Source organism: Musa acuminata, chromosome BXJ2-5 (genome assembly GCF_036884655.1).
Source record: "Musa acuminata AAA Group cultivar baxijiao chromosome BXJ2-5, Cavendish_Baxijiao_AAA, whole genome shotgun sequence".
In the NCBI taxonomy this organism is placed as follows: domain Eukaryota; kingdom Viridiplantae; phylum Streptophyta; class Magnoliopsida; order Zingiberales; family Musaceae; genus Musa; species Musa acuminata.
Genome location: NC_088342.1, coordinates 45239058 through 45249419, shown reverse-complemented (window position 1 = coordinate 45249419; position 10362 = coordinate 45239058). Strand labels below are relative to the sequence as shown.

The following is a 10362-nucleotide window of genomic DNA, read 5'->3' as shown; positions in this document are numbered from 1 at the left end:
ATTTATTTAGAGATGTTATTGTAGGTATAACAATTAGAACTTATTCTCTTAACATAATTATCTACTATAACAATTAGAATATAATTATCTACTATAATTATGCAAAAGAGAGAGAGACTTCAAACTTCTGGTTATATTTAAGGAGTTAGATTTCATCCCAGATTATGCTTACCCAAAACATTTTTTTCCTTTACTAGTTAGACATCAACATTCTCATGGCAGCACCTAACAGCATTCATGATCATAATAAAATGAATATTTTATTTTGCTTTTCTATATTATGATGAGTTTTTCTTAAGTTTACAAAAAGAAAGTGATAAAAAGGGAGATTTGAACTCAGAATCTTACCATATACTATTAAAGTTTTTATAGACACCTTAATATTGTGGTGATATTTAGAAACTAATGCAAAACATCAATAGACATTACAATATGTATATGTGAGGAGTCTTCAACAACCTTATCATAGATACAAGTGATCATATGTAAATTGAACCTCATGTAATGAAATCACAATCCTCTTTGGTATTTGTTACATCTTGTATGTTCCTCAGATCAAGTAAATGAAAAGACACAGAATCAAACTGAGTTGTACTGAGAAGATATCACAATGGAAAATTACATCTCATGTTATGATATCTCAATCTTAGCAAGTGATGAAGCCAAATGAGAATTGATTGGGGTAAGCTGGAATACAAGGCATTTCCCACCTCTTGAAGCATTCTAAGAAACATAACCAGTGGCCATTCAACCTGTTGTTTACAGTAAAGATGCATTGTGCTGCTACTCTGCAGGGTGAAGCAATAATGGCAATTTGCTAATCAAGGAAATAGCACAAGGAGGATGAACTCAATGAAAGCAGGATTACTTTAAGCAGCTTGCAACATTTCCTATGAAATGCATGTCTTAGACTACTAGACAACACAAGAGTGATGATTTCAGAAAGCTAAATGGTTGCTGAAGTTTGGCTATGACGGCAAACCTGTCATAACCAATGTATCAGGTAAGTTCAGATGTCCTATAAAGTATATAAACTTCAGAAACATTTCTTGCAATGAACTCCAAGAATATGGACAAACAAGTTTTTTATGATCCTCCAATCCAAATAGAAAAATATAGCTACTTATGATTCCTCTATAAGATTCAGGTAATAGAATGCAGAAAACTCATAATAATGTATCTAGATTTATTTTATAGGACTTTTCGGTTATGACAGGTAATGTTGATTCCTAACAATAATAACTTCTAAGGACATTAATAAGAATCTGCAATGCATGTCAAAAGCATTTGATTGAGCCCAACATATACAGGGTAAGAATATATCCTTTAACTTCTTGCAGCAAGTTCTTCCAAAACAAGTTGGTGGGAATGGAGGTCTGCCCTCCATCCAAAACCTCACATAAGTTGATAAAATAGTCAAGTAGGAATTTTGTAGTAACTAGCTGGTAAAAGACAATAACAAAAGCTATAGCATTTAAATAAGACTAACAGTAAAGAGGATTAACAGAGCACAGAAGCATCATATGTGACTTATAAGATTGCAATATGCTTTGCTGAAACTTAGCAATCATGTTAGAAGCTTCAGACCACTAATAGCCAGATGTTTAAAAGATTCAAGCAGTGGCTTTAATTAGACTGGTCATCAATGCACCAAACTAGTGACAATCAAACAAAAGCAATCTTTTGGAAATTGATGTGCTTGCAATAATTTAAGATGCTTGTACAGAATTACATAACACATTGTGGTGCTGATATAACAAAAGCAAACAATTGAAAAGTGAGATGGTTCTGACTGGCACAAATTCTAGCAGAATTTACTGAGGTCGGCTGACATGAGCTGCCAGTCGCTGCATGCACCACATCATTCAGTCATGAAGTCATGACATGTAGGATTGATTAAAATTTAGATAGTGAATGGAAGTTGCAATTGGTAAAAAATGTGTCTAGATGCATATAGAGAATCCAAATGACAGAAATTCTAAATCAACGAGCACACACGAAAAGAACAAAGGCTATGTTCCCATATGCATAGACTATCCAACTATGATAAACAACAGAACTTGTCCATGAAAAAGAAAAACACAACAGACATGAATCAAGCACCTGCTTATATGATGATATTTACGATGGCGTGAGGAGTATCTACAGCCCCCATCATGACTCATACAATACTTGAACAGAAGAAAAACAAAGCATGGAACTTCTTTTATGAATAGCAAACCAATGGCAAAGAAAGGATGACTGCTTGCATAAACAACAAAACCATAATATATTGTTTGATGCTCAGAGCTGCACTTCCCTGTTGTAGATCCAACTGAAAGGCATAGCAGGTGCTTTCTTGGCTCTCCCTCGAGCTCTTTCATCGAGCTGTCTAATCTTTGGAGCTAATGTGCAGACAAAATCCTGGGCTTTATTTCCTTCCCCAGAGAGACCTGCTAGCTCACCGACCTTCCACCTTGCAACAAGGAACTCCAGTATGTCTGCATAGTCCTTGGCTGTGTAAACACCCAGCCGTTGAGCAACTGCTGAGAAGTGCTCAAAAAGGTTATCATCACGGCCATCATACATCAGATGAGCGGGCATTGTGATCTTCTTCCTCATCATGTCAGCAAATGCCAGAACAGTGTAATCTGGGTCTACCTCAAACAATTTCTCCACTACCTTGGTGTATGCAGTCTCATGGCGCTTCTCGTCAGATGCAATTGTTCCACATATCTGGGCCAGATTGAGATCCCCATGATCTTTAGCAAGCCTGGCAGTATTCCCATGGGAAATGAAGGTAGCCCTCTCCTGAAATGAGGTATAAATAAAACCAAGATAGGGATTGTTCTCTGTCCTGGGATCCTGCAAATGCAACACACTTTCAAATCCTGAAGAAATTACAACAGAACACTAGAATCAGACAAAAGCAGATTGAGTAGGTGATGGAGGCAAATGCCTTTACTGCTCAACTCCTCAACATAGACAATGTATTTTTTAAAATAGAAAGCAGTTTACAAGAAAGAAATAACAAGAAAAGGACCCAAAACTCAATCTAAGATAAGAGCTAAATTATATAAGTCGCAATGATTTAGGATGGATAAACGATACCGAACAAAATAGCACATATATCATTAAGGGTTTGACCAGCAAAAGGTCCCAATTTTCCACTAAACTGCTCCAAATATACCATTCCTGTTTTCTCTTTCCCTGTAATCACTATGGTGGAAGGCCTCATCTCCAGATATCATGGGGCTCAAAAGTGGACTGTCGGGCAGTTTCCAAAACTATAATAAAGATGGAGCCACATCTAGATATATATGGGACTCAAAAATTAGTTTTGATGTTTACTGTTGCAATTGCTCATTTTGAGTATGATTTTATGCCTGAGAATCAACTGCAAAGCCAGGATTTTAATTCACATGCACACTGTTAATGTGTGAAATATGCAGTAGGCAATAATCTCGAGTCATGTCCTAGGATAGGATCATGTGGCAGCTGAAGCCTTTGGAGGTGAGGAATGCACCCTTACCAACCATCTTGAAGATTCTACTAAATGATTCAAGGCTAAAGCAACATCAGTGAGAAGAAACCCTACCATTCCTGAGCCAATGAGATACTGAATTGTCTTCTCAATTTGTTTCATGTCAACTCTTCCAGACAGGTATAGATACTTGTTGAGAAGATCTCCATGTCTGTTCTCTTCAGCAGTCCATGCCCTTATCCAGAGAGCCCAAGGAGTAAGACTTGCTCCTGTTTCATCTCTGACACCATCGCTGGTGTTTAGCATTGTTTGGTATGTAGGAACAGCTTCTTCAGTAATCATATCTCCAACCAAGCAAACAAAATAATCATCAGGGAGCTCCTTAGAGCGCTCTCTCAATTCCATAACCTCCTCATTGAATGCCTCTGACGAAAAATCTGGAAGAAAATCCTGTGGTTGCCAACACTTCTCGACAGGCTTCAGATGCACCAATATATTATCTTCTACCCAGTCATCTAATGATTTCATAATTTCAATTTTCTGAGGTGGCATGGAATGAGTGACTTCAATATGTGTCTCACGTGGACCGAATAGCTTTTTTGGAGTTTTAACCCTAGAACAATATGCACAAGTATAATGTTTAAAACACATTGATTGTTGACTGCAGATCACAGTGCCAAAAATATCATAGACTACATTTATAGCCAATAAATGAAAGTATCATTAACATTATCAAGATGTGTATCCGTAATGCATTTGTAGTTTTAAACTAGAATTAGTCAACAATTTGACTCATGGATCACATAAAACTGGGAGTTGGCTGAGCATACACAAAAACTGAGGAAAAAATAGAACCTGTAACAGGAAAACTGAACAGTTGCAGCAATCCAAGGATTACCAACTGAATAATCATAATACTTGAAGAAGGCAATGCTAAAAGCACCATTTTTTTCAAATAAAATAACTGAAGATTAAAATCTAAAAGCAACACCAAAAATATCTCTCGAAGAAAATTATATTGATGTTATTAAACTAATTTACATTATAAGCAATGAAAAAAGGAAGAAATTGATAAAGAAATACACTACAGAAGAGTCTTGTTTCATGGCAAGGAAAAAGAATAGACATGATTAAGTTATGAAATCTAATAGAAAGGAAAAGCACATCAACTATATTTCTTTGCATCAAGGTGGAATCTATAAGATGCTCCTGATATGGCAATCAGGTTCTAATCCGCCTTTTTTGCAATGATAACTTCTGTTGTCAATTCAAACAGCTAGTAGATATTCCATGTAGCTAAGCACATATATTTTATAAATTACATTTTGCTTCTGTAAATCACCAGGACACACATCAGTTAGTGCCAGAACCTTTCCATCTACATGTTTTTGATCCTTCTTTGCTGACGGAAAGTGGCAACTGATCCTTCTCTAGAATGGTACTGACTTAAGATGAAATATAGAATGACAGAGCATTTACAAACCCAAAGGACTTCTTGATGTTGGAAACAACTCTAATGCTGTCTACACATGGAGAATCAAGAATGTCCAAGGGATTCATAGACAAGAAACAAGGGAAAAGAAAGACCAAGTTGGCTTGAAGCTTTAATCTGGATCCCATTACCCAACAGATCCCATCCCATGCGAATTCAGTTAATAAAAAAATTGAAGAATATTGAAAATGATCTTTTGAAGGTAGTTATCATCATAATCATCAAATACATGTAATTCTAAGCAAAAATTCCATGTGTGTCCTAGAAGTGGACCTAATTTTGTATTTACCAAAACAAAGTTGAAGATATCATATAGTTTCCTACAAGTTCTGAGACTTTCCCAAATGCCTTTCACAAAAAATCAACCATCCCAAACTAACTACTGAACAACCAAATTACCAATTATGCCTTACCACACTCTATAATCATTCCCCCCTCTCTAGCACCATTAGTCTTTAAGTTCTTTTCTACTAGTTCTCTTTTTCTCCTATAGTCCACCTCTTTTCCTCTTCCAGTATTTTTCTTTTGCGCTCATTTGGTTCTAAAATTCTAGAAAAATAAGGCTCAAGACTGCCGAAGTTGATGCATGAAAAGATTGTTGAAGACAATGAATGATAGACAGATAGAGAGCATTGAACAAGCCCTCATCCACCACACAATGCAGAAAGATATCAACGTGGAATAAAGTGTGAAGTAAAATAGGGTATATTAGAAAGACATGGACGAGTAGGAGGGTGTTAACAAAGGTATATTGAGGTTCTGAGATCTAAAATAATTTAACACCTGATATTTGCAACTTTGTAGTGCTAGATATGACATTTCGAGAGTTTGCTATGTGATTGCCCAAAATCAATGCTTGTCATCATAATCTAATAATGGTCTCATAAATGGAGTTGAGTCCAACCTAAAACAAAATACCAAGATCCCTTCAGATGAATATAACTTCAGGTATGGAGATCCATTACTTACACCCTAAGATCTTAGAATCACTAGAGACTGAGCAAATTGAATTAGATTTGCTCTGTTTTACCAGTATACTCCTACTTGAGTATTCAGCTATGAGAAAATTTTGCATTGGTATCCGTTCTTCGATTTTGGAGATCAAGCTGGAATTACCATGTGCTTCATCATCAAAAGATCTTGAGGATGGGATCTGTGAAGAGACAAAGAGAGGGAACGATGCAGCCATGGGTTAATTATTATTGGTCAGGTTTAGTTGGGGATAGTCAAGTGTAGATTAGATCTAGCTTTTACATATATGTGAGTTGTAAAAGGTATAGCAAACTTTATTTTACTTGGTGGCATATTTGTATCTCATTTTCTTCATAATTTTGCAAGAGTTTTTTAGAAACCAGTTAAAAGTTTCTTCAAATGCATATGAGTTAGAAGTCCAATTTGTACCTAACCCCATTAATGGTTATGTGGTTTCTAATTCATAAATGAAAAGGCATCCATAGGTTCTGGTTAGATGGGAGGAAGGCTTTGACTCTGTAATACATCACAGAATTCTTGGCCACTATAATCAATACCGTACAAGATACTTCAAGAAACAATATATTCTTAGTTCACATTCCTATTCTAAATTCTCACTGCTAACAACACCAATCGAGGACAAATCACCTCAACAATATGGTAAACTTTTCTTAAAAAGATTGCATACCATCATATAACAACAAAACAATAGAAGTAGAATATACACCATAAAAAATGCCATAGTGCAAAAATTGTGTACATGAGATATCCAAAACAAAAAAAAGCATGCACAACCAAAAATGACAACATCAACATTAAATAGCAGGATACAGCACTTAGAAACTGCTAAATCCAAAGATCTATCACTGTAGGAGCAGCTTTAGTGGATTGTCTATAAAATAGGTGTTCAAAAAAATTCATGGATAGACTTCTAAAAATAGGTGTTCACCATGACAGACAACCCTTCCAACTGAAACACATACCTGTAAATGTTCAATAAAAAAAAAGCTCCCTCATTTAAAAAAAAATCCAGTAGATTCATTCTTCCGGGAGAAATGTAACATTTCTCATGAATATGTAAAACAGAAATTATGCCACAAGATGCCAATGGATTCCAGAATGAGTATTATCTTAATTGATCAGTTTGAAACAAAAGTCACTAAAGGTTATAACCAATTAATTCATAATGCATGAAGAAATTTCTACAAGCCAATAACTTTCTTTCTCCTTAACCACAAGGCAAGGCAATCTTGTTTTTCTGTACTTTGTCAAATATTGTACCACAACTACGAAGGAAACCAATAAAAATTGATTAAACTGCTAAGTGAACTGAAGAAAGAATAAGCCTGGGACGGACAAGAATTCAAAGTGATGGTACCATAGGCTCTTAGATATGTCAGTCAAAGACATAAAATTTTCAAGATGATCAAGTTAGGCCTTGTATTTTACCCATACCCGATAGCTCTATTCACCATCATATAACAGGGTTCTAGAAATTCCAGTTCAACCGTTGCAAATAAATGCTTTAGCCCACATCCACTTTTGCTTTTTACATGAAGTGTCCAGACATAAATCTTCCATCAAGCATAAGTCAAATTCTGCAACAAGTTACCACTTAAATCTATTAGTTAGCTTAGCTTCTAAGCCATGTCAAAAGACAGTAAGTCTGGTGGAGCCATAACCCTGTAGTCCCTTCCCTTTAAACGGGCATATTTAGTTAAACATGTAGGAAGGGAGGTACCTCATTAAGTTTTTCATCCTCCCATGCTACAATAGCTAGTTTTCACTGTTTTAGCATGTGAACAAAAACAGACACCTGCACTCTGAGATCCACCACACTTAACAAGCAATTTTACCCTAAGATTCGGACTTGTCTAATGAAATTTTGCCCTTTCCACAAGTGCTTGCAAAACCATGTTTCTGATCTGCTTCACTCGAGTTCTGGCGCTCAGATCGAGGCAGAGATGACTAGCAAAGATTGCTAAGTAACCAGTAAGTTAAGATCAGTACAGCAAGGAGACTTAGTTGTGAACTAAGAAAAGGGTTATCTTGATTATAAGATCCATCAAAAGATCTTTTCAGGTAATTTATAATTATGTTGTCATGGACAACGGCCCAACATCATAACTAAGCAATTTGACAACAAAGCATATCCAAAAAATTATATCAAAGAAACCATACACTCCAAATCGATTCCCAACGACAAGCCACAAGAGGCCGGCAGCTAATACACAAAAACCGTTCCCGATGGAGAGGCCACACATGCATCACAATCAACAAGGCTAATTAAAATTGTATGTCACATTAACTCAACCTAAGCCAATCTAGAACTTCTTCCAAAATTATTATAGCAGAATAAAAAAGAAAGACATCACACGTCTTTCAAAAGAACAGATCAAGATACTCTTAACTTCACCGAAAAGAAAAAATATCAAGAAAAAAATCTTCGAAGACAGGACAAATTCATTAACTTGCAAAATCAAAGCCATCTACTCCAAGTCGCGACATGGTGGCAGTGCGGATAACTCGTTAAGAAAAACAAATCTACGAGTGATCGACGTAATATATATAAAGGGAACAACTGCGGGTAGATTATTGAGGAAGAAACCGAAAACAAAATGGCATTTTGACGACAGAAAGGCATAGGATTGCCAACTTTCCCACCAATTCCAACGCAAAAGGATCAAAAAGCAGCAACCCGGATCGAAAAACCTGGGTTCAAATCGGGACAGGGGTAAAGTAAAAAAAAATGGAGACTTGGCACAACCAACCACCCAACCCAAACCCATTTCTCACAAGATCGGGGAAGGAGCACCAACGAGCAACAAAGCACCAAATCCAGTGTGTTAAGAGAACACGAGGAATAAAGCGGCTAACATGGTGGAGGCCATGGACACCCTGGGAGACATAGCATTCCTCTTGCTCCTTGACCGAGCTAAGCAGAGGAACGACTCCGGCAGTAAGGCCACCCGAGAAGCCATCGGATCAACCCTCCTTGTCTCTTCTTCTTCCTCGAAGATAGCACGGAGAAGGGGGAGAGAGACAGAGCAATGCTCGTCCGGTCTGTCTTTCTTCGCCTTTGTTGTAAGGAGTGGGAGAGAGAAAGGGGCGGCGAGCGGCATTTAATAGAGCCACAATTGGTGACGCGGGCAAACTGGCACATGAATTGACTATTTTACCCTTATGTTCGCTCTCCTACCATTCAAATATGAAATCTTCATGTGAAAGCTTTAGCACACGAAAATGGGGTCTTCTTCTCACTAAAACATGTCAAATAAGAAGAAAATTGGAGCAGTGTCAGCTGCAATGGTTCAACAAAGGTAGCCATGAGATGGAAAAGAGATGTAGAGTTCTTAGCCAACAATATATTAGAATTTGAGTTTAGACTGTTAGGTGAATTACTTGTGGAGGACCATATCAATCAAAATATATTTTAAATCTTATAATTTTATAAAAATAAATATTTTAAAAAAAATAAATCAATCAATTTGAAACTTTAATCATGGAGAATAAGTACTATAAACTTAAATGTATGTCTAGATGATAATAATATGAAAGAATTAGTTTGTCAAATTTAATTATCATAACTCGGATATCCAAGAAATATGAATTTTTATTTTTATTCATCAAAATTGTACATATGAAGGAGGTGGAAGAAGATTGATAGTTTCTTTCTCCCTTTAATTCTGATTTAAAATCAGCATAAATATTTTTCTAGAATAAATAATAAGAACATATATTCCAAAATTAGGTGAATTTTATTTGATTCGATCATTTTTTTATTCTTGTTTTTGTAACGAAACTGAGTTAATAATCGGATTTTAAATTTTTTTTGTATCCGATCATTCGGTCTCGTCCGATCCGATCATAATAAGTATAATAAATTTTTTTTTCTCGATATCTTGAGTTTTTGATATCAATAGTGACCCGAGATCATGCACATGAAGTTATATGCTAGAGTTTTTATATTTATGATTAATAGTAAATCAATTTAAACTATCAATCTGTATGCTTCCTCCTACTCTTCCTCTATTCTTTGTTCCCTGAAGAAGAAGAAGAAGAAGAAGAAGGGTATGGTGAAGACTTGCTGTCTTCATCAAGAGCTTGCTTTAGGATGCTGTCAGGCAAAGTGCATAAATAGATTGGTAGGATGGTTGAGAGAAGCCAAAGGAAGAAACATGAGAGGAACTAAGTTGATTGTTTGGTTGAGTGTGTGAGAAATAAGAAAGGTTGATGGAGAACAGCCACACCTCCCAAAATAATGGTTGCAAAATTATTGAATATTTTTATGAGTAGTCTTCTTGATCGTAGTTTCGAAATCGTCGATTTTAATTCTTTCATATTTGAAATTACAATCGAAATGGTTCCGAGTGATTCCGATTCGGTTTTGATTGATAAAAAAATTAATTACTTTAGCGAGATTCAAACTGAAATT

General features: G+C 36.0%; 1 protein-coding gene across 2 annotated transcripts; it reads right to left on the bottom strand.

Moving 5' to 3' along the window:
• Positions 1-2003: 2003 nt before the first annotated feature.
• LOC135613000 (stearoyl-[acyl-carrier-protein] 9-desaturase, chloroplastic-like) lies at positions 2004-9007 on the bottom strand. 2 transcript variants are annotated; one of them, XM_065109870.1, is made up of 3 exons: positions 8805-9007; positions 3578-4076; positions 2004-2844 (listed from the first exon to the last, which is right to left on the bottom strand). In XM_065109870.1, the coding sequence occupies exons 1-3, from the start codon at positions 8906-8908 to the stop codon at positions 2284-2286; spliced, it is 1164 nt and encodes a 387-aa protein (XP_064965942.1). In that variant the 5' UTR covers positions 8909-9007; the 3' UTR covers positions 2004-2283. The 2 variants fall into 2 exon arrangements, with proteins under 2 accessions (XP_064965942.1, XP_064965943.1); XM_065109871.1 differs by lacking the exon at positions 8805-9007 and adding an exon at positions 7383-8729.
• Positions 9008-10362: the final 1355 nt, after the last annotated feature.